The sequence below is a fragment of the Taeniopygia guttata genome, chromosome 27 (assembly GCF_048771995.1).
Source record: "Taeniopygia guttata chromosome 27, bTaeGut7.mat, whole genome shotgun sequence".
In the NCBI taxonomy this organism is placed as follows: Eukaryota; Metazoa; Chordata; class Aves; order Passeriformes; family Estrildidae; genus Taeniopygia; species Taeniopygia guttata.
In genome coordinates, this window is record NC_133052.1 from 2,737,346 (window position 1) to 2,760,184 (window position 22,839).

At 46.2% G+C, this 22,839-nt stretch overlaps 3 protein-coding genes across 3 annotated transcripts; all 3 read left to right on the forward strand.

The window, feature by feature from the left end:
• Nucleotides 1-349: 349 nt before the first annotated feature.
• On the forward strand, nt 350-6,136 carry LOC100228906 (keratin, type I cytoskeletal 17-like). The gene is made up of 8 exons (XM_030256261.4): nt 350-1,112; nt 1,896-1,978; nt 2,436-2,592; nt 3,190-3,351; nt 3,700-3,825; nt 4,036-4,262; nt 4,979-5,367; nt 5,814-6,136. Exons 1-8 carry the CDS (start codon nt 420-422, stop codon nt 5,837-5,839), a joined length of 1,863 nt encoding a protein of 620 aa, XP_030112121.4. The 5' UTR covers nt 350-419; the 3' UTR covers nt 5,840-6,136.
• Nucleotides 6,137-9,069: 2,933 nt separating this feature from the next.
• Nucleotides 9,070-12,702, forward strand: LOC100220698 (keratin, type I cytoskeletal 19-like). The gene is made up of 8 exons (XM_002194086.7): nt 9,070-9,612; nt 10,397-10,479; nt 10,674-10,830; nt 11,023-11,184; nt 11,348-11,473; nt 11,566-11,792; nt 11,919-12,007; nt 12,425-12,702. Exons 1-8 carry the CDS (start codon nt 9,160-9,162, stop codon nt 12,442-12,444), a joined length of 1,317 nt encoding a protein of 438 aa, XP_002194122.5. The 5' UTR covers nt 9,070-9,159; the 3' UTR covers nt 12,445-12,702.
• Nucleotides 12,703-17,657: 4,955 nt separating this feature from the next.
• Nucleotides 17,658-21,639, forward strand: LOC101233334 (keratin, type I cytoskeletal 19-like). Its single transcript, XM_030256433.4, has 8 exons — nt 17,658-18,185; nt 18,991-19,073; nt 19,227-19,383; nt 19,601-19,762; nt 19,926-20,051; nt 20,144-20,370; nt 20,919-21,004; nt 21,315-21,639. The coding sequence occupies exons 1-8, from the start codon at nt 17,733-17,735 to the stop codon at nt 21,332-21,334; spliced, it is 1,314 nt and encodes a 437-aa protein (XP_030112293.4). The 5' UTR covers nt 17,658-17,732; the 3' UTR covers nt 21,335-21,639.
• Nucleotides 21,640-22,839: the final 1,200 nt, after the last annotated feature.

Sequence of the window (22,839 nt, forward strand, 5' to 3'; positions counted from 1 at the left end):
AAAGGAACATAAGTTGTGTAGAAAATCTGAAATGCACAAAGTTGGAAAGAGCAGAAGAGAACAAGCAGTCTTTAGCAATAGCAGCTACAAAGCCTTAGCAGAGAAAGTACCTACTCCAGAAAGCACTAAATGAAAAGATTGTCACCCAAAAGAAGTGAGATGTTCAACCGTAACAAGCCTCAATCCATATGTGGGCTGGATTGCCTGAGATATCTGCACAAAAATACTGTTCAGCAAATTATTCTTGGCACAAACAAGAAGTTTGGTAAATGCCCTGGGAGAAGGAAACACCCTGATGGTGACACCCAGTGTCAAGTGCATAAATAGAGAGAGCTGGGGATGAACATTTGCAGTCCTGAAGTTTATCAGGCTGTGCAGCTAAATTTGGGGTTGTGGTTTGACTCTTGCCTGCTGTCACCATGAGCTGTGGCACCAAATCTTCGACCAGTACCATTAGAATTAGCAGTGGAGGAGGAGGAGGAGGTGGTGGTGGTGGAAGATGCAGTGGTGGAGGTGGTGGAGGGGGTAGGTCTGGAGGATACTCCTCCATGTCCTCGAGAAGATACACCTCTTCTGGAGGCAGCGGGGGCTTTTCTGGGAGAAGCTTTGGTGGAGGAGGCTCCAGGAGCAGCTATGGAGGAGGCTTTAGCAGTGGCAGCTGTGGCAGGATCAGCCGCAGTAGCTATGGGGGGAGAATGAGTGGTGGCAGTTATGGAGGAGGAATGAGCTGTGGAAGTATGGGAGGAGGACTTGGATCAGGAGGAGGTGGATTTGGGGGAATGGGAGGTGGTTATGGAGGTGGTGGATACAGTGGAGGTGGATTTAGTGGCTTTGGGGGTAGTGGTGGCTTTGGTGGTGGTGGCAGCTATGGCGGAGGCAGTTTTGGTGGCATGGGCTTTGGGGACGATTCTGGCTTGCTCTCCACAAACGAGAAGCTGACCATGCAGAACCTCAATGATCGCCTGGCGTCGTACATGGATAAAGTGCGACGCTTGGAGGAAGAAAATTCCCAACTTGAGCAGCTGATCAGGGAGTGGTACAAAAGTCAAGCTCCCTCTCAGAGCAAGGATTACAGCCAATATTACAGGACAATTGAAGAGCTGCAAAACCAGGTATGATGCACTTTGACTAAATTGGAACGAGTTCCTATTGGAATGGCGCTTTCCTCATGCAGCACAAGGCCCCCGTTTGGGGTGATATTCCCCTTCCTGTGGTTTAGTCAGGAAGCAGAGTGGTGTGGGGACCAGCTGCTGTCCATGTGTTCTGCCACACGTGTATTTGGTGCAGGAAGCATTGCTGGGTGCAGTGGCAGATCAGCACCAGTGCTCCATCATACGGCCTGTGCAATGCTCCCTGCAATGCTGGGCTGCTGCTCGCTCGTTCTTCACTCTTGAACAGCAGGCTTAATCCTTGCTTGTGTCGTGCTATTATTGCCATATTCATTGGAGGTTTTTGTGAATATACAGGATGATCCAGCATGTGAAGCTAGTCTCATTCCAGCCCTCAGCCATTTAATAGTCATGTATCTCTTGTGTGAACATGGTTGTTCTCAAAAGTAATGGAAATTCTGCTTTCCCACTATTTTTTGTTGGTTGGGTTGGGGTTTTTGTTTGTTTGTTTTTTCTTTTTTGAATATGAGGAGTTAATTTGGCTATTCTTTGCAACATGGTATTTTTAATGGATATTTGTTAATCACAATTAACAATAAAGGTACTTTCTTTTATCTGGAAGCAATAAACTCATCTCTCTCAATAGCTCCTGCAGCTCTAGTCAGGCTTGAAGGGTTGACACTGCCATAAAGCCCTTCTGCAAGGTGTTTGTGCATAGGTGTTGCTTGTCTCTGTTGTCAGACTAAAAGACAACTGACTGAATAACATCCGTCCTCTCCCTTTCAGATTGTTGGTGCCAATGTGGACCTTAACAGGATGCTCCTTGACATGGACAACACCAGAATGACTGTGGATGACTTCAGACTGAAGTGAGTCACTCCCTTCCTGGCTCCATCGACTTTGCCTCCCTTTATCCCTTTATCCCTTTATCCATGGGTTTCCATTGCAAATTAATCTTTGTAGAAGCTGGAGACTTTTAGCTACAATCACAGAATAGAGAATTGCTGGGAAAAGCATTCTGAGAAGAATTGCTTTGGGTTTTCATTATTATTTTTCTCCAGACAAGTTATTAAAGAGATACATTTAAGGGACTCCATTCTAAGTTTCTCCATCCTTGCATGTAGATTTCTAAGCATAATCCTCATGGTATAAATCTCACAGAGAGAAACTGTACTGAAATCAAACACAGCTATTGGAGACAGAAAGAGAATGGGGTCCTTTCTTCTAAGAATTGACCAGAGATGTAAGATGGGAACTGTCCATAACTGAGATACCAAACAAAGAGGTCTGGCAGCACTTTTACTCTCTTTCTTGTCTGTCATTCAGGTATGAGACTGAATACACCCTCCACCAGAGTGTGGCAAGTGATATCAATGGATTACGCCCACTTTTGGATCAACTGACTCTGTCCAGATCTGACTTGGAGACACAGTTTGAGTCCCTGAAAGAGGAACTGATCTTCCTGAAGAAGAACCATGAGGAGGTAAGTTTCTTCACACTTCAATAATTAAAGGCAACACAACACTCAAAGAATTTCCCCTCACTTTTTCCACCAGCAGCAACCAGGTTTTGGCCACTGGTTTTGATCATCCCACTTGACACAAGGCAGCTTTGATGTTGAGGAATGTGTAGAGGCCATAGCTGCCCACAGCTGGTGTCACGAGACACCAGGAACATGTGAGACCAGGGGGATGAATGGCTTTCAGCACCAACTACAGTTTGCTTGCTGAACTCATGGAAGGAAAAATTGATAGACTGTATGGAGCAGTCAAAAGAAAACATTTTTAGTCTCTTCAGTGAGATTTCTCAGTGAGAAGAAGAGATTCCCACAAAGAGTACACTGCATAGAATTCCTTACAAGCCTGTGGAGGCAGTGCCTGCATGCAGTGCCTGGCTGTGAGCACTGGAGCCTCAGGAATATCAGAATTGTTCCATGGCAAGGGCAGGCAAGGCCCTTTTGCTGGAGTCTGGAGCTGTGTGAGGATCCATGTCCTTTTCCTTCCCTTTATTGGAACGGATGCCATTCCTCCTTATCTTCACCCTTTGAGAACCTCACGGGGTTTTTGTGATCTTTTTTCAGGAAATGAGAGGACTGCAAGGCCAGTCTGGTGGAGATGTCAATGTGGAGGTCAATGCTACTCCTGGCATTAACTTGATGGAGAAATTAAATGAAATGCGCTGCGAATACGAGAGGCTCATTGAGAACAACCGGAAGGAGGTGGAAAGCTGGTATGAAACCAAGGTAAAGCACAGGCAGGCTTTGGTAATTAAATCCTTCACAAAGTATTGGACCTATTTACGGCTGGTGAAAGGCAATTTATCATTTGTTATTTAAGGGACAATTAATTACTTTAGGCAGTTTCCTACAACAGGTCAGTCCTGGAATATCAGTTATGTAGTAAAACAGGTAGAGTCTCTGTGTTCCAGCAGTCAGTGAATTACCAGGGTGTTGGCAGAGTGGCTTGTGGGAAATAAACAGTCTGAATGGCATCTTTATTATTATTAATCAATCTCCAGATGCTTTTATGATAAACCCACAATGTTTTCTAATTACAAAAAATGCCTCAATTTTTGGATGTTAATTTTTCAGATGGAAGAAGTTAATCAACAAGTCCACACCAGTGGCCAGGAGATACAATCAAGCAACCAGCAGATCTCTGAGCTGAGGCGTGAATATCAGAGTCTGGAAATTGAGCTGCAGTCACAGATCAGCATGGTAAGGAAAGGCATTTGCTTCACCCATAACACAGTCTGTATGACTTGCCACAGCCAGCAAGTAATCCATCCAAGGAGAATGGGATATTGGATTACTTACCTTCAATGATATTTTTTTCTGAGGATTTGTGAAAGATCCCCTGTCCCAACACAAAAATAAATTAAAATCACCACATTTCCATAAACACTGCATTTTATTTTCCCTTTGCAGATAGACTCTCTGCAATCCAACCTGGATGACACAGAACGTCGTTACAACATGCAGCTGCAGCAGATCCAGGCCATGATCGGGCCCTTGGAGGAGGAGCTGGCCAGCATCCGCTGTGAGATGGAGAGCCAGAACGAGGAGTACAAGATGCTCCTGGGCATCAAGACCCGCCTGGAGCAGGAGATCCAGCAGTACCGGGCACTGCTGGAGGAGGGGCAGCAGGACCTTGTGTACGTATTGACAGAACACAGCACTGTGTGACACCCAAATGCTGGTCAGTCACTGGCAGGAAACGTAACAGCTGAGATTTGCAAAACAGATTTTGTACTGAAATGAGGCTGATGCAGCTGTCTTGGCCAATTGCCTCCCAAGTGTGAGACTTCATTCTGTTCAGAATGTAACTCATGTGAAGAAAAATTAATGCAGAAATTCTGAACTACCAGTTTGGGGCTGGACAAGGAAACCCATGTAAGAAAGCCTGGTTCCAGGAAAGCCAGGAACTGAAAAGGCAGGAAAAGACTGTAAGCAAAAAAAAAAAAAAGACAAACAAAAAAACCAAACCAACCAAAGTTTTCAAAACCTTTATAAAAGTTTCTGAAAGTTCAAGCTACTTCAGCCTCACTTATTCAGAGTGCCTGAAACAGCAGCTAAAGTTCCAGTCTCTTCTTTCTGATTTTGAGCCATACACTGATGTATGTGCTAAATATTGCAAGGAATCCCTAGGCAGAATGTGGGAAAAGCAAAAGCTCTTGCATTCACGTTGAAGTTGAAAGAGGGGGTAATTTCTGGCACTGCCTCAGCTGTTTTGCTGTGCAGTGCTGGGTTCTAACCAGCAGTACAGCCCAGAGAGGTGCTGGCTCCTGGGCAGCAGCTGTAGCTCAGTGGCTTTCAGATGGCAAAGTGCTATTGATTAACTTTTTTTTCCCTTCTTTCTCTCTCTTTGCAGAATCCCATCAGGAGGAATGGGAGGAGGCATGGGAGGAGGCATGGGAGGAGGCATGGGAGGTGGTAGAATTGGAAGTGGTGGTTATTCTGGAGGAGGAAGAGGAGGCGGTGGTGGCATGAGTGGTGGATATGGAGGTGGTGGCAGCGGAATGGGAGGAGGAATGGGAGGAGGAAGTTGTGGAGGAGGAATGGGAGGAGGAAGTGGTGGTGGAGGAATGGGAGGAGGAAGTGGAGGAATGGGAGGAGGAAGTGGAGGAATGGGAGGAGGAAGCGGTGGTGGATGCCTTGGAGGAGGAGGAGGAGGAAGAACCTCAGGAGGCGTCAGCAGTTCCCACTCCTACTCTTCATCTTCCCAGTCCCAGTCCTGTAGGGGTGGCAGCGAAAGCCAAGGTGAGAACTATGGTATGGACATACTCCTATCTCAGTCACATCCTGACTAATTGATGCACTAATTTGTACCAACATGCTCTTCCAGAGGCAAACAGTACTGAGGATAAACTAAATTTTCTGGGAAGTATTAGATTTACCATTACTAACAATTCTTTCCTCTTTGTATGCAAAGGATCAACTCCACTTCCAGACCACACAGTCCATTTCTATTCTATTTTGTAGGTGATATCAGCTGATCTTGTAGTTTAACCTCAGCTGGTTTTTTTTCATCTGTCTCATTCTTTGCAGAACCTCATAAATCCTGCAGCCTTGGTGCCATGCAGGAGTTTTGCTTTTTGCTTTTGGGATTCTTATTCCCACATAATCCTAATGCCTGGGGGATACTGGTATCTCAGACATGCAGTGCCAGGACTGATGAAGTTTGTGCTTGTTTTGTCTCTAAACAGGATATGGAAGAAAATCTTTTGACTAAGAATTTACATCAAGGATCCTCTAGCACAAGACCTTTCAAAAAGAAACTGGCCCAAATCCACTGCATTCCCCACACTCCCAAGGAAATGTGATGCTCTGAACAGTTCCTGGGAGTTGCAGATGCCACCTCTCCCCCTGCCTTGCATGCTCTGTGCTGCTTCTGCCCACAAAACTCTGCAGCTTTGGTCATTGGCACTCAAACTGCTGCTTTACAGATCCAACCTGTTTGGTACTCAGGTTGCTCTGAATCAGGAAAATGTCTCTAATAAAATTTAATTTCTGTCTGATGCAACTAGAATCTTGTATGGGGTTTTTCTTTCCTTCTGTAGGTGTAAACACTTAGAAAACATGAAGTCATGCCAAGACACACCTCCAGATAGAGAGGTTGATGATACACTCCAGTAGCTGATAACAGAATTTAGAGTTAAAACACTATTTCTGAGCAGTAGGGGCAGATCAGGATCTTCTTGGGCTGTGCCTTTTTTTTTTTTATCATGTGTCAGATATTCCCAGGAGCTGAGTTCTGAGACCAAACAGACGAATATCAGCCTTTAAGGGATTGCAGAACCTCAGTGCTTAATGGCTCTAATGGTGCTGGCAGCATGTGAGTGTCCACAAAGGAACACTAATGATTACAGAGCTGTGGTTGTAAAATGAAATTAATGTTTCAGTTCACAAAACCTTGATGGGTACTCCTTGGTTTAACCTGGAAATGCACAGATAAGGGATCTTGTTTTGAAATGATAAGAAGTAAAAGGGAAATATAGTTTACAGGAAATATAGTTTACAGGAAAGTTACAAAGTTCATTTCCATAAAATGTTAATATTGACAGCAATATTAACATATTGCCTTCGACCTCTGAGAAATTTAGTACATGTAAAAGGACCTGGAATGTTCATTTCTGTATATAGCTACCAATGTATCCCAGCAACTGAGGGGACAAAATTCCAGTGAGGCTGCCCAAGGGGAGGGTACATCTCACCTGCACACAACCTTGCAGGCTGAGCTGCAGGTGCAGGGCTGCACACAAGGGAGGAGCCTCTGGTGTTGAGTTGAGAGAAACAAAATGTGAGTTCCACAAAAGAGGAGCAGCACTGCTGAGTAACACAACAGATGCATGTAAGTACAGATTGAGAGAACAGACACAAAATTGATTTCCAGAAATACACATCACACTGCCATCTCAGCACTTGGAAACCATTCAGGGAAACAGAAACACTTGACTTACGCCAAGCTGAAGTGTGCAGGCATTGTGCTGGCATGAATGAGCCTTTGCAGGCTTGTTAAACAGAGTTTGTGCTGCATAAATGCTGCCAAGGACATGGCACAGGAACAGTGAGATTCTACTAATGCTTATTTCTCCCTCTTTGGTTTAGAAACTTCTACTACACACACCATCCAGAAAGAGCCATGGTGTCCATGATAAATGGTCTGAGGATTAAGAACTGTGGGTATTCCAGAGCCCTCTAAGGGAGGGAATTGCTTTGTCACCTCCTACAGGTGCAGGGAGAGGAACAGGGACCTCCACTGAAGACAATAAATGCTTTAAACTAACCTTGGAAGAGTATTTATTTCTCCGACTCCTAATTACTTTGCTGCCCAACAGGCACTAAGTGCTACACACCATACAGTGAAGTCCAGAAGGGGTTAAAACAGAATGAAGACAGCAGCTACTGAGAGACTCAGGTAGAAGCAAGGAAGGATTTCCAAGATCATTTTACATCCATAAGGCACAGAATTGGGTTTGTGTGGCAAGGTTTGGGTAGCAGGAGATACAGGGGGACTTCTGTAAGAAGCTGCCAGAAGTTTCCCCGTGTCCAGTGGAGCCAGTGCCAGCCCAGGACAGCCCCAGTGCCAGCCCAGGACAGCCCCAGTGCCAGCCCGGGCAGGGCCCCTCAGCAATGGTGGCAACAGCTACCAAGGGTGAGCAAATCTGCGTAACTACAGCCAGAGAGAGGAGTGGGCGCATTTCTTCTGTAATATGGAACCTCTTCCTCAAACACCTCTAGGCTGAAGCCATCCTCCCTCTCTGTGGCTGAGTTGATTTTGAGGTGGCAATTCACAGCAGGTCCCAGCAGCTCCTTGAGCTTCCTTTGCACAGCCCAGTGACTCTTCCATAGGAGCTGCAATGCTGATATTTAATGCACCGCTGGAAATCTGAAAATTAGTTTATGTTCAAGGCTTTTCTCAGTTTCACAGGACCTTGATTAGTAAAGATGGAAAAAGCAGCTCACAGCCATTCCCTATTGCATGGGCAGTGGAAAAAAGTACACAAGTATTTCTCATTCTCTGTTGGGTGGTGCAAGGTATTCTGTTGTGGTTGCAAAACACCCTTCACTATAATGAGCTCAGGTAATGATGATATTTTTTCAGATCTAATCTTTGGCTGTTTTAATCAAACTTCTTTTTTCATTGTATTATATAATTCAAGGATGTATTATGAGAAATTACTATTTAAATACAGTGATGAAAACATGCAAAGTAAAATATTTCTCCTCTCAATTTCCTCTGAGTCCATTTAAAACTGTTACAATAAAATTAGGAGCTCTTTGACAGGAAAAGATTTAATATCTTTTCCCTTGCACAATATTACTTTTGTGGCTGTTACACAGAGTTTTCCTCAAAAAGAAAAAAGACTGTGATCCACATGCTGCATATTCAGAGAAAGCTCAATGCCAGCAGGACCTTATTCAACAGAGTGAAAAATTCAGAGTCAAGTTTTCTTCTGTAACAGACATGGGAATGCAGTCTTAAAAATTTTCATTTCGGTGCATTAAAGTAGACTTCTTTGAAGCTGATGTAATTTGAAATAAATCAATGAATGAAGAGTCCCTTGGAGGCTGCTGGTGTTATGAATCATGTCTGTGATCTCAGGTAGAGGGCTAAGGCTGAGCTACTGAGTTTCAAATAATAAAAGATTATGGACATAGACAATGAACCAGAAACTTCATTAGCTGCCGTTACCAGTGAGAAATTGCCAGATTAACAGAAACTGAGGGATACAACATTGTGCAGCAAAATATCCAACAAGGAGCCACCCACATAAAATTACAGTGCAGCTAGGTGTGAATCAACTAAGACATATTTGCACTGAAGGATAATGCATTTTACTTACCTCAGACAAAATTCCCCTTAGCACATCATTTTTGGCATGAGCACTATGGCTGGCAAAGCCCATGGGAAGCTGGACTGCCTGGCAGGTGACACCCACCTGGGCAGGTATAAATAGCCACCAGCAAGGACGGCCTGCTGCACTCTGATTTCCTCCCTCTCGCTGTGCAGAGCTTTGCATCTGGGGCTGAAGATCTGATCCCTTCACCATGAGCTGCAGCATCAAGAGAACATCCAGCACCTCGTACAGGAGCGGAGGAGGAGGTGGAGGCGCCTGCGGTGGCGGCAGCTCCTCCATGTCCTGCCGGCGCTACGCCTCCTCCGTCATCGGCGGCGGCAGCTACGGCGGGGCAGCCTGCGGGGGCTACGGGGGCGGCCTGAGCATGGGCAGCCTGAGCATGGGCAGCCTTGGCGGAGGCTTCGGTGGGGGCTCTGCGGGGATCTGCGGCCCTGGCGGGGACCTGCTGCTGAGTGGCAATGAGAAGGTCACCATGCAGAACCTCAACGACCGCCTGGCCTCTTACCTGGACAAGGTGCGAAGGCTGGAGGAAGAGAACGCTCAGCTTGAGCACCACATCCGGGAGTGGTACAGGAAACAAGCTCCCAGCGCTTCCAAGGACTACAGCTCCTACTACCAGACCATCGAGCAACTCCAAAATCAGGTAGGATCATCCCTGCACATGGGGCTCCATCTCCCACATTCTCCTCTCTCCTCTAAGGCCTTCCTCTTTCCTCTTTGCTTCTTTCTCCTCCCTCTGTCCCCAGCACTGGGCTCTACCACCCGCGGGACGGCCGTGCTGGTGGTACCGCAGGCACAAACCTGCTGAGCTGCACCTCCCGGCCCCGGGCTGAGCAAACCCTCACAGCAGCCCACAGGCACCAGGGCACAGCCCGAGGCACCAGGAGCTCCAGCAGCCACAGACACGCTGGCTCACGCAATGTACATCCCACGTTGTGCAGGTGGCTCCAAACCAGACCTGGGAGGTTTGCAGTGCTTCCCTCTGCTCCCAGCCAGATCAGCTGGATGGAGTGCAGAGCCATAGCACCTGGATGGAGCTCCCTTTGTCCCTTCGCACTCCTACAGACACCAGGGGGAAGGACAGAGGTCTTCCATTATAATGAGGTCTCACAATACCAAAAAAACCCAGATTAAACAGACACCACGAAGGAGCACTTTATATAGAAATGGCTGCAAACACTCTTTAGGACTCATGGGGTCAGTCCCTGAGAAGAGGAAGATCATGGCTTTGGCAGGATGGTCTGTGATAGCACAAGCTTCCCTGAAAAGTAAATCTGAATCGTTACCCTTCCATATGGCCCCTTCACTACTGCAAGAAACAATTCTAAGCCCCTCACTAACACCCTGCCAAAGCTTAGAACCTTCCTTCTGCTTGTCCTGGAAATCTAGAACACAGAATGACTCCTCTCCACCTTCCCCTTTTGCAGATTATTTCTGCCACTGTGGACAATAACAAAATGCTTCTGGACATTGATAACAGCAAGATGACTGCTGAAGACTTCAGAATGAAGTGAGTAGCTCCCTGTGAACCTTGCATATCTGTCAAATCCCTCTCATCATCATCTAAGAAGACAAGGGAGGACTGCCCTGGGTGGTATTACTGAGTCATCCTGTTTTACTGGAATACTGATCTTGAAAGGATGTGTGCTATTGACTGTCAGCATCTCATTTCCCTATTTCTCTGTCTCTGTGTGTGTGACACAGGTATGAGAATGAGCTGGTCATCCGTCAGACTGTGGAGGCTGACATCAATGGCCTGAGAAATCTCATGGATGACCTGACTCTGGTTAGATCTTCACTGGAATCTGAGCTGGAGTCATTGAAGGATGAGCTGATTGCTCTCAAGAGAAACCATGAGGAGGTACGATCCAATGATAAATAACAAAACCAAATACACAATCCATTGATTCTTCATGGCTCCCACCATCACACATCAAGTCAATTTCACATTTATGCCATGGGATTGTCATTCCTTGGCAGAGCTTTGCCCACAGTCCCCAGCACAACAAATGACCTGTGTGTGCTCTTGTTTCTCTCTCTGGACTCCCTGCAGGAAATGAGGCAGCTCCAGTCCCAAACTGGTGGCGATGTGAGCGTGGAGGTCAATGCTGCTCCTGGAGAAGACTTGACAAAGATCCTGAACGAAATGAGAAATGAATACGAGCAGATCATTGAGAAGAACCGCAGGGAGGTAGAGCAGTGGTATGAGGTCAAGGTATGTAGCAATGCCCAGAGTGGAGTCTCCTTTGGTGGCACAGCCCAGACACCCTGGTACTGGGATTGGCTGAAAGGGAGAGGCTCCCTGGAGATGTGAGCTCTCATTCAGCAAATCTGCTCCCTTGGGGCTCAGAAAGTGTCTCTGGGCTTTGACTCTGCAGATCCAAGAAGTCAACCAGCAGGTCACTTCCAGCAGCCAGGACATCCAGACAAGCAGCCACCAGCTCACCGAGCTGAGGCGCGAGATGCAGAACCTGGAGATCGAACTGCAGGCACAGCTCAGCACGGTACGCGGGCAGGATCTGCAGGCCCTTCCCTCCTTGGCACGGGCAGGGAGCCGTAGAACTCTGCTCCTCAACTCCTGGATTTGTCTTTCCAGAAAACCTCTCTGGAAAACTCCCTGGCAGAAACCGAGTCTCGCTACAGCTGCCTGCTGCAACAAATCCAGGCGCAGATCAACTGCATCGAGGAGGAGCTGGCCAGCATCCGCTGTGAGATGGAGGGTCAGAGCCAGGAGTACAAGATGCTCCTGGGTATAAAAACCCGCCTGGAGCAGGAGATCCAGCAGTACCGGGCGCTGCTGCAGGAGGGGCAGCAGGATCTTGTGTATGTATTTCATATTATAGCAAGGGAGTAAAAAGAAATCCTCATGTACTTATTTACCAGTAGAGACCCCTTCAACTGAATATCCAATGTTAGTAGGTTTTGATGAATTTTTTATTTTTTTTACAGTTCCTCCCAAGGAGCTTTCCAAGGAGGTGGAAAATCTTCCCAGTCATATTCTGCTTCCTACTCTCATTCTCAGTGTGGAGACATGTCAGGTAAGTCAACACTTTGTAGGCATGCTATTTTTAGTGGGTTACATCTGCCCCAATGTCTGCAATTTATTTGGTCAGAAAAAAGTTTTTTAGTTTGGGTTGGGAAAGATTCCGAGGTCCATTTGCCCAGGAGTGAAAAACCTCATTTCTCTGTTGCAGCAGAATCAGGGGTTAAGATACAGCAAGTGTTGCTCTTCCCTCTGCCTAAGTATAAAATACAGTTTATGAACTTTATGGGATGGGAAATACTTCTTTGGTTACTGTAACAATAAAAAAATACAGTTCTGAGAAAGTGCTCGGGGTGCTGCTGGGCATGGAGCCTCTGTGCCTCTGCTGCTAACACTATCAGGTGTAAGAATTTCACTCAGCAGGAATGTTCAGACTTCCCCTAAGGCAGTGATTTGCTCTGTGTTCACACAGGGCAGTCAAGAGTGTGCTAGAGCAGCAGGAGAGACCCTGGCACCGTCCAGCTGAGATGCACCGACCATGGGCGGCAAGAGACACCCGAGAATTTCTGCAGCACGGCCGGGGCAGTGGGAAGGGTTTGGAAGATGAGCCCGGTCACCTGCCCCAGCACCCCCTCCTCCTCCCTGCAATGCTTGGCTTACTCAACTTGTCTTTGGCAATTCCTTCTTTGTTAAGGGCTTACACTCTGCTGGTAACTCTGCTCTAATAAACCTTTATGTCTGCAATTCAAATCACAACATGTCTGAGAAAATAAATTTAACCAACTTCACGTGGGTACTTATCCAGATCATCCACCAAACATGGGCTGTGCGGTTGTATGGGGTACATGATCTCAGGACAGTCCATTTTGCACCAGGAGAATGGACACAGTGCTGGGATAGAACCACTGAGTGAAAAGAAATATCAGGAATTGTGACCATGGCTGTGTGACGTGAGACAACAGCCAGCCTCTGCCTAGGGGAACTGCCAGCTGAGGCTGGCAGAACTCTCTCTTCACAAGCAAGAGGTATAAGGTTGAAAATAGAAATCCTGTTGTCAGTTCTTGACACATTTTTTCTCCTTCCTGAGACATTAAAACTATTTACCATTTTGGTTTTTAATGGTCACAAAGGGATTGCTTTCTGGCCCCTTTCCTTGCCACTTGTACTAAAGAGAATGAATTATGTGAATGAAAGGAGAAAGAAAGAAAGAAAATAAGAAAATGATGGGTAACTATCAGGAGATTAACTGTTAATTTACTAAACTGTGCCCAATGATACGACTGTGAGTTATCTGAGTCCATCGATCTCATCACAGCCAGAGTACTGTGGGAAGGAAGGTGTGACTCAGGAGAGGTTGTTCCAGTATGAAGGGTCTTCCTCGCAAGTATTTCTACACCTTTTGTTGCACAGAGAATGACGTATTGCTGACTTCTGTTGGGAGAAACAGACAGCAAGAAAATTGATCTGTTCCCTTCAGTGTCATGCACCAAAACCACTCCAGTGGCTTATGATAGAAATTTCAATTTAAATACTGATATCATACCAAAAACCCGATTTTTGTTAGTACACACAGCTGGCTGATACTCTGCCTTAAGAGAAAGGAGAGACACATTCCTTTCATTGAAAGTATTTTCTATATTTTACTGCTTAAGTACATAAAATATGCAACAAAATTAGATATGAGAGAGCAATACTAAATGAGGGCAGCTCCTTTAGATGTATTTTGCTTTCTGAAGATCACAGTGAAGCCCCTTTTGAGTCTCTGACTGTTGTGCACCAGATACACGAAATCAGCCGTGTATCACTTACAGATTTGTCCTATTCGTCCCTTTCTCACTGATTAAACCTGGTTTCTAGTATTTCCCATGTCATTTCAGACTGAAGGATTGATCTCCTAGGGTAATGCAATTAAACAATTCCCCATTTTTGTTTAGGTGTTCTCTCAGTAACTGCATGCCTTGGCTGTGCCAGCACAGCACCCTGACTGCAGCCTGCAGTGAGTGCACAAAGAATACACTTTCTACACCTGTTGAAAAACTGACTTATCAGTCCAGCATCAAGAAGTTGTGTGAATAAAAGCCTGTCTACAATGAATAAAAACTCACTTCAGGTTTTAACTGTATAGAAAGTGATGTAAAGCAAATGCAAACTTGACTTTTGTCTCTAGAGGCTGCCAGAGCTCACTCAGGTGTCAGCAGTATTTACTGTAGCCAAAGCAGCTGAAGGAGACACCTCTTTTGAGGCCGGATTATGGAACCTTACATTACAGTTAATTTATATAAGTAAAGAACTGAAAGGTTATTTTGCTTCCTTCTAATGTTCCAGAAACACAGAGAAGCATCAGAATGATCAAAAATGCAGCCCTCACCCAGAGAACTCCTGCGAACTCCAGAGCTGCAGCATCTGTCCCCATTTCTGAGCTGATTTGGGAGTGTGAGGTCTTGGTGCAGTGAGCGGCACTGAGAAGAGCCCTCAGGAGTCTCTACAGCAGGATCAGGTCACTCTGGAGTCCTGCTGCTGACAGCACAATGCCCTCCACACATTCCTGGTGGTCCATGGGGCACTGACACCCACCAAGGCATGGGCCAAGGCCTGTCCTAGGGACAATACATACCACAGGGGTGCCAAAGGCACAGCAAGACACACAGCCTCCATCTAAGGCTGCCAGGTGCTCCAGCAAACTTGTGCTATTTCTGTGATCAGGTATCCTGACACAACTGCCTGCTCCCAGTGCTCATTTCACTCATCCATGTTCTTAGAAAAAGCCATACATACACCTGCTTAGTGTTCTGAAAAGATCTACAGGGTAGGGGAAAAAATGCTTTGGCAGGGAGGAATATAGAATTCAATTAGTGGCCATCATTGATAACAGGAGCAGATGGAAGCAGGTAGAGAGAAAGAGAACAGGAAAGGATCCCTCTGCTGAAAGAGCTTAATTTTCCTTGGGAAGTGTCTCTAAATTTGTCCTTTTTCAGTGGTAGGAAGGGCTGTGAGTAACGATTTAAATCAGCTGCGCAATTAAAGTAGCTCACATTTAATAGGATTTTCTGTAGGTCTATACATATGCAAGTTTATGAGCCCACCCCATGGGGTGACATAAGAGAAAGATGAGCACAGAATGGGGCGTTGTGGAAATCCTACAGCTCTGAATGAACTGAACAAATGCACAGGCTGAGTGATGCTGCAGGACAATGACGGATGAGGAATGCACAAATGGAGTCCCTGATGAAACTCTAGGGAGTAGCACCCTTCTTACCAAGACCACATTTGACTCATTTACTGTAAAACAATTAATTACCAGTAATTGTATCTAGGATTGTCCACTCCCTCTAGTGTGACTGAAGACATACATCCAGTAATGGCATCACAGCCTCTGTGCAAACCACAGGCTGCTTTTGGTTCTTCTGCAAATGGAGCATCCAACTTCCCCAGTGAGTAAACAGCACTGGAAAGGATTCACAGCACTCCTACTTCAAACAAACTTCTGACTTGCAGAGGTCCATGGGGTGCACTATGAGCAAAAGATCTACTAGGGGAAAATGTGATTTTGAAGCTCTTACAGCACCTTTGAATGGCTGAGGAGTCTCAACATCTTCTACAGCAGGACACGTCTGACCTCCTTCTGTCACTGTGAAAGGTAATGGCTCCTGAACAGTCTTGGCTCTTTTGGCTTGTGAAGTAAATCAGCAGGTCCAAATTCACTCACAACAGGCAACTCAGGCCAAGAGCCATGTCCAAAGGACAGTGGCCAGAAACGCACATGGAGACAAGGGAATACCCCCCAAGTCTAGAGGTGAAATGTTTGGGATGCAGTTATGGCAGTAAGGATGATTAGCTCACCTATCCAAAAAAGAAGAGAGGAACAGAGAGACAGAGAAATGGCACCTGGTGACAGTATGAAATTACAGCATTGGGAAATGTCAGAAATTGTTGGGCCAGGTGCTGTGATGCAATGATGCCGAGAAGGAGATATAAAATCAACACCTCTGGCACTACCACCAATCAGCAATAAACTTCTCATAGAGGAGAATAAAAGTGCATTTCAACAATCTAATGAGGAAAATATGACTAAGGAATCACACCCTGTGAGAAAATAATTTTTATTTTTTAATAATGATGACTCAGTCTCAATAACATATGCAAAGCACCTGGTTCTGACGTGTGGATAATTAGAGAGCGACCAATAAAACAACAGTCATAATTATGCAGATCAAAGGATCTGTGATATGGGGGTGGTGGTGTCTCAAGAAAGAGGGTGAATGGTTTTCTATGATCCTTCAGTCAGCCATAACATACATTAGTAACTTTATGGATCTCATAATCACTGTGGCTAAGAAAAAAATCCTGCTTGAGCCACAACTGCAGGGTGTGTATAAGTTACAGCATAAATGCAGAAACCAACAACAAAAAATATGGGTAAATTACAACTTTCAAGTAGAGATGTATTTCTATCAAAGTTCAACCCTCACATAATGAGGCCCCTTGTCTTTCAGGTTTAAAATTCACATTTTCCAGAAGTTATTTAAAGGCAAAATTTCCTTTCCAAAGAAAGTCTTATCACAATCTGCGCCCTTACCAAAATGGTGCAGAGGTGCAGCACCAAGGGACAGAAGACTGAAGGTAAGAGGGATCTAGAGGGTCATCACAGCTACCTCTGTCACACAAGGATAAAATCCCCAACATCAATTGACTGAGTTCAGATTTGAAACTCTCTCTTCCATCCACAGCTCCTGCAATGGAAACTCTTCAAGACCCTTCTGCCTCCCATAGTTAGAAATTTCCCCTTAGTTTCCAGCCCAAACACACTCAAATCCAGACTGTGCTCTTTCCTACATGGATAACAGGATTGTTCTGTATTTCAAACAGCCCTGGTACCTCCTTCCTCAAGAGCCAGCTGATAACAATCTCAACCTTAACCTGGCCAAGCCAAATCCTTTCTTTCCTCTCCCAGGATAGAGCCAATGCAGTCATATAGATTTCACATACATATTTCAGCTTAAGATAACCTCTGAGTGATTGGAAATATGCACAAAAATGTCTAAAAACTCACAACTTTAAAATGGCATCACTGCATACATGCCAGGGCATGAGACAGGAGGATTTCCTGTAAGTGACCACCAGAGTTTGGTGAGAATAGAAATATCATCGCTGCTGGTAAGCTCATCCTACTGTGATTTACCACTAAGTATTCTGAGAGACAGTGCCCACAGTAAGCTTTCTTTTCTAGGGAAAAGAAATTCTAAACCTAAACTCTAGATTCTGGCCAAAATTCTTAAGATATCCTGTTTTCAGAAGTGGCAGTTCTGAGGCAAAGGGTGCTTGAGTTCACACTTCTCAAAATCTGAGGTTAAAGCAGAGTGATTAGGTGGTGCTTTCAACACCTGTTTTCAGGACAAAAGAAAATTACTCCAAAGAACAAAGAACAACTATTAAAATGAGTCTCACTCACTAAGTAGCCAGCAACAAACTATCTCCAGCAAAATCTAACTCACAGCCACCCACCCGAAATTGCAGTGCAGGCTTGGTGTGAATCAGCATGCAAACCCAGTACCTGAGGGGGAGGGCTGTCCCAAGCCCCAGAAGAAATTCCCCTTAGCACATCACTTTCAGCATGAGCACTAAGGCTGGCAAAGCCCATGGGAAGCTGGACTGCCTGGCAGGTGACACCCACCTGGGCAGGTATAAATAGCCACCAGCAAGGACAGCCTGCTGCACTCTGATTTCCTCCCTCTCGCTGTGCAGAGCTTTGCATCTGGGGCTGAAGATCTGATCCCTTCACCATGAGCTGCAGCATCAAGAGAACATCCAGCACCTCGTACAGGAGCGGAGGAGGAGGTGGAGGCGCCTGCGGTGGCGGCAGCTCCTCCATGTCCTGCCGGCGCTACGCCTCCTCCGTCATCGGCGGCGGCAGCTACGGCGGGGCAGCCTGCGGGGGCTACGGGGGCGGCCTGAGCATGGGCAGCCTGAGCATGGGCAGCCTTGGCGGAGGCTTCGGCGGGGGCTCTGCGGGGATCTGCGGCCCTGGCGGGGACCTGCTGCTGAGTGGCAATGAGAAGGTCACCATGCAGAACCTCAACGACCGCCTGGCCTCTTACCTGGACAAGGTGCGAAGGCTGGAGGAAGAGAACGCTCAGCTTGAGCACCACATCCGGGAGTGGTACAGGAAACAAGCTCCCAGCGTTTCCAAGGACTACAGCTCCTACTACCAGACCATCGAGCAACTCCAAAATCAGGTAGGATCATCCCCGCACATGGGGCTCCATCTCCCACATGCTCCTCTCTCCTCTAAGGCCTTCCTCTTTCCTCTTTGCTTCTTTCTCCTCCCTCTGTCCCCAGCACTGGGCTCTACCACCCGTGGGACAGCCGTGCTGGTGGTACCGCAGGCACAAACCTGCTGAGCTGCACCTCCCGGCCCCGGGCTGAGCAAACCCTCACAGCAGCCCACAGGCACCAGGGCACAGCCCGAGGCACCAGGAGCTCCAGCAGCCACAGACACACTGGCTCACGCAATGTACATCCCACGTTGTGCAGGTGGCTCCAAACCAGACCTGGGAGGTTTGCAGTGCTTCCCCCTGCTCCCAGCCAGATCAGCTGGATGGAGTGCAAAGCCAAAGCACCTGGATGGAGCTCCCTTTGTCCCTTCACACTCCTACAGACACCAGGGGGAAGGACAGAGGTCTTCCATTACAATCAACCTTTTTGATAATGAGATGATTTACATCATCAGGGCAAAGCCCACACTGCCTCCTACACCCCGAGTGCAGAGTCCCATGGGGCTTGGCCATTTCCCAAAATAAATGTTCTTCTGTTCTTTCCCCCATCAATACACTCTTTCATCAAAATCTTTGGAAAGGCAAAACCTTGCACACACCAGTCCCTGTGCTGTGACAATTCAGGAGCTTTCTGTGGCCTCTGCACTACTCCATAAAATAATTCTAAGACTAGCAGTAACACTCTACCAAAGTTTTGAGTCTTCTTTCTGCTTCTCCTGAAAATCTAGAACACATAAAGACTCCTCTCCACCTTCCCCTTTTGCAGATTATTTCTGCCACTGTGGACAACAACAGGATGATTCTGGACATCGATAACAGCAAGATGACTGCTGAAGACTTCAGAATGAAGTGAGTAGCTCCCTGTGAACCTTGCCTGTTTTGGTTGAGAAATTTTATAAGACTCATGAATGCAGATGGATGAGGTCCTGTCTAAAGTGGTATGATCAAGCCTACACATCGTAATGCAATGAGTGTGTAATGCTTTGCTTTCCTTTGGTACAGGTATGAGAATGAGCTGGGCATCCGTCAGACTGTGGAGGCTGACATCAATGGCCTGAGAAACATCCTGGATGGCCTCACTACCACTCGGTCTGCCCTGGAATGTGAGCTGGAGTCCTTGAGGGATGAGCTGATTGCTCTCAAGAGAAACCATGAGGAGGTACGATCCAATTATATCCAAAGATATACAATCTAATGCACAGCCAAATACACAATCCATTGAGTCTTCATGGCTCCCACCATCACACATCAAGTCAATTTCACATTTATGCCATGGGATTGTCATTCCTTTGTTCCTTGGCAGAGCTTTGCCCACAGTCCCCAGCACAACAAATGACCTGTGTGTGCTCTTGTATCCCTCTCTGGACTCCCTGCAGGAAATGAGGCAGCTCCAGTCCCAAACTGGTGGCGATGTGAGCGTGGAGGTCAATGCTGCTCCTGGAGAAGACTTGACAAAGATCCTGAACGACCTGAGAGATGAATACGAGCAGATCATTCAGAAGAACCGCAGGGAGGTAGAGCAGTGGTATGAGGTCAAGGTATGTAGCAATGCCCAGAGTGGAGTCTCCTTTGGTGGCACAGCCCAGACACCCTGGTACTGGGATTGGCTGAAAGGGAGAGGCTCCCTGGAGATGTGAGCTCTCATTCAGCAAATCTGCTCCCTTGGGGCTCAGAAAGTGTCTCTGGGCTTTGACTCTGCAGATCCAAGAAGTCAACCAGCAGGTCACTTCCAGCAGCCAGGACATCCAGACAAGCAGCCACCAGCTCACCGAGCTGAGGCGCGAGATGCAGAACCTGGAGATCGAACTGCAGGCACAGCTCAGCACGGTACGCGGGCAGGATCTGCGGGCCCTTCCCTCCTTGGCACGGGCAGGGAGCCGCAGAACTCTGCTCCTCAACTCCTGGATTTGTCTTTCCAGAAAACCTCTCTGGAAAACTCCCTGGCAGAAACCGAGTCTCGCTATGGCCGCATGCTCCAACAAATCCAGGCGCAGATCAACTGCATCGAGGAGGAGCTGGCCAGCATCCGCTGTGAGATGGAGGGTCAGAGCCAGGAGTACAAGATGCTCCTGGGCATCAAGATGCGCCTGGAGCAGGAGATCCAGCAGTACCGGTCACTGCTGCAGGAGGGGCAGCAGGATCTTGGGTATGTTCTCTATTTGCAAATTACGGCCCAAATTTTATCACAAGCTTTTCTCTCTTGGCACTCATGGAAGACAGGGCTGAATATTTTACTACTCTGTAGCTGAAATCTAAGTTCAGCAACCTTTTTTCACAGCATCTGCATTGAAATGTCTCTATCAAAAATCTCATAAGTAGATCAAACATCAAGGGAAACACAGAGCAGATTGTTACTGCCAGGTTTTGAGTTAATCAGTTCCTCTTGACCTGTTTGCACAAAGTGAATTCCATGAGAGGAATCACCATGCCAAACTAAATTGTAATGAAGTTCCTTCTGTCAGCAGACAAACAAGTACAGCTGGATTGTGAGAGTACAAGAATTATACTGCAACAGTCTCTTGCTGTCTCTGCTTTACAATTTTCTAGGAAAATACAGCTGAATGGAATGAAATGAAAAAATGTATATAAAAATATATTTGCAAGATCCAGGAAAAGCTGAGCTGTTACATGCACTGCACATAATGTCAGTATGTATTCATTGCTCCCTTCATTAAATCACCTTTCCTTTTACAGATCCTGTCAAGGAGGTCTCCAAGGAGGAGGTATGACCTCCCACTCTTCTAGTTCTTACTGTCACGGTCAATCTAGTGACAAGACAGGTAAGAAATATCTTTCAAAGAGCATCCAAACTTATGGCTTTCACATTTTGTGTTTCTTCCCTTTTCCTGTTAATACCAAGCTTGTGCTATGGCTTCCACATCTGCAATTGCAGCAGGGATTAAACCATTTACAATCAAAGCTCTTAATTTCAAAGTGGTTTGGCTCCAATTCCAGAGACCGGCTAAGCTCCTTTCCCATGTTTTTGCTAACAAATGGATATTTAAATAGTGGATGAGTCTGAAATGTCAGTGCTGCAAAGAGACTCTTGGTTTCCCTATCAGAGCAACGGTTTGTTCTTTCTTTCCACAGGGCAGTCAAGAGTGTGTTAAGATACCAGGACGTGTTGGGCTGCCCTGATCCTGTCAGTGCCGTGGGAGCACCCGGCCCACAGCGCGCTAACGCACAGCCCACGCGCGCTGTGACCTACCCCATGCACAGACTGATCTCCAAATGCTATTCATGAAACCAAAATTAGTGACTAGTAGGCTTTGCCTAAAATTATCTACTCCTCCCTTTTCATGCTGACCATCACTGTGATCACTGTGCTCACACACAGGACTCTGCAGTGCACTTGGTTCTCTACTGAACAACAATCCCTTGAATAAAGCTTTATCTTTCTGCAATGCAAAGAAAACTCTGTGTCCAGCAGTCTATTTGGTATATTAACATTCTATTTACATTTAGGTGTAACAAGTCAGGTACACAAAGAAATTAAGGTGGCGTGAATTATGTAATACAGCTCCAAAGAAATACGTGAATTCTAAATCATATGATGACTGGATAAAATCTTGGAGATGAATGAACACATCCACATTAAACTCAAGGGTGACACCTATGGGGAACAGAAAGGGGTGGGGGAACCCCTTTTTCACAGATTATATTGCAAGGGGTGTGCAAGTAGTTGATTTGCCAATTCAGCAGCTGAAATGAAAAATTAGGATTAATTAACCCAAATATTTCATGAAAATTTTGTCAAATCAAAACCACTTTTCCCTAGTCCCTGAACAAGAAATCAATCCTATTCAGGCAGCCCTTTCTCAGCTTCTGGGTAAGAGCTCTGTCTAATCTTGTTTGATTAAAGCAAAGGGTTAGATCAGGAAATGAGTGAGGACGACGAAAGTTCTACTAACCCAACATTCAGTTGTCGGGATTATTCCTCCTGATGTGTTGGAAAATCTGAGTTCAGGTCTTTTATCTGGGTTCCACAAGGAGGAGTGTGCTCCTGTATTCCATAGGGTCATTCCCAGATCCATGCTGTGTGGAACTATGTGTGCAGAATGGCACGGTGCAGGCAAGGTTCAAGCTTTGTTACTAAACCTGCCCCCCTTGTGTACCACACTCAGCTTATTTGGGCTCAACAGAGGAAGAAAACGGGTGAAATATCTCAGTAAATTCAAACGGAGAAATCTGCATTTCAGTGTTTGGTTTGCAGGGCAAAGGAAGCTGCTGAACAGGGTCAGCCACATAGCAGGGGAGTGACTCCACTGCCGCCCTGCCCCAGACCCTGGGTGGGTCTCAGAGGCTTCATTGTTCCCTGAACACCTCCTAAATCACCTACATTTCTTATCCGTCAGGAAGCTTTACACTTACACTCTGGTTCGCAAAGAGAGTCAGGACAGGTAAAACGTCATCATTTTGGATAACAAAGTGTTATTTTAAAATAATACATCAAATTGTTCCATGTTACAATCCAGGCTGAATTCTCAGCACAGCAGGAAAGGGACGAGTCAGAGAAACTATTTTCCATGGAAAACAAAGGTTTGTAAAGCCAAAGCAGATTTGCCTCTCTTTGGAGTTAAGTTACAACAGGACTCTTCTGCTCTGTGGATGTAAC

What these genes read in the sequence shown, in the direction of transcription:
- LOC100220698 (XM_002194086.7), top strand. Translation starts at nt 9,160, where the DNA reads ATGAGCTGCAGCATCAAGAGAACATCCAGCACCTCGTACAGGAGCGGA. An exon ending in AGCAGTGGTATGAGGTCAAG is followed by an intron (nt 11,185 to 11,347) that starts GTATGTAGCAAT and finishes TTGACTCTGCAG; the next exon opens with ATCCAAGAAGTCAACCAGCA. An exon ending in GAGGGGCAGCAGGATCTTGT is followed by an intron (nt 11,793 to 11,918) that starts GTATGTATTTCA and finishes TTTTTTTTACAG; the next exon opens with TTCCTCCCAAGGAGCTTTCC.
- LOC101233334 (XM_030256433.4), top strand. Translation starts at nt 17,733, where the DNA reads ATGAGCTGCAGCATCAAGAGAACATCCAGCACCTCGTACAGGAGCGGA. An exon ending in TCGAGCAACTCCAAAATCAG is followed by an intron (nt 18,186 to 18,990) that starts GTAGGATCATCC and finishes CCCCTTTTGCAG; the next exon opens with ATTATTTCTGCCACTGTGGA. An exon ending in TCAATCTAGTGACAAGACAG is followed by an intron (nt 21,005 to 21,314) that starts GTAAGAAATATC and finishes TTCTTTCCACAG; the next exon opens with GGCAGTCAAGAGTGTGTTAA.
- LOC100228906 (XM_030256261.4), top strand. Translation starts at nt 420, where the DNA reads ATGAGCTGTGGCACCAAATCTTCGACCAGTACCATTAGAATTAGCAGT. An exon ending in TGAAGAAGAACCATGAGGAG is followed by an intron (nt 2,593 to 3,189) that starts GTAAGTTTCTTC and finishes ATCTTTTTTCAG; the next exon opens with GAAATGAGAGGACTGCAAGG. An exon ending in GGGTGGCAGCGAAAGCCAAG is followed by an intron (nt 5,368 to 5,813) that starts GTGAGAACTATG and finishes GTCTCTAAACAG; the next exon opens with GATATGGAAGAAAATCTTTT.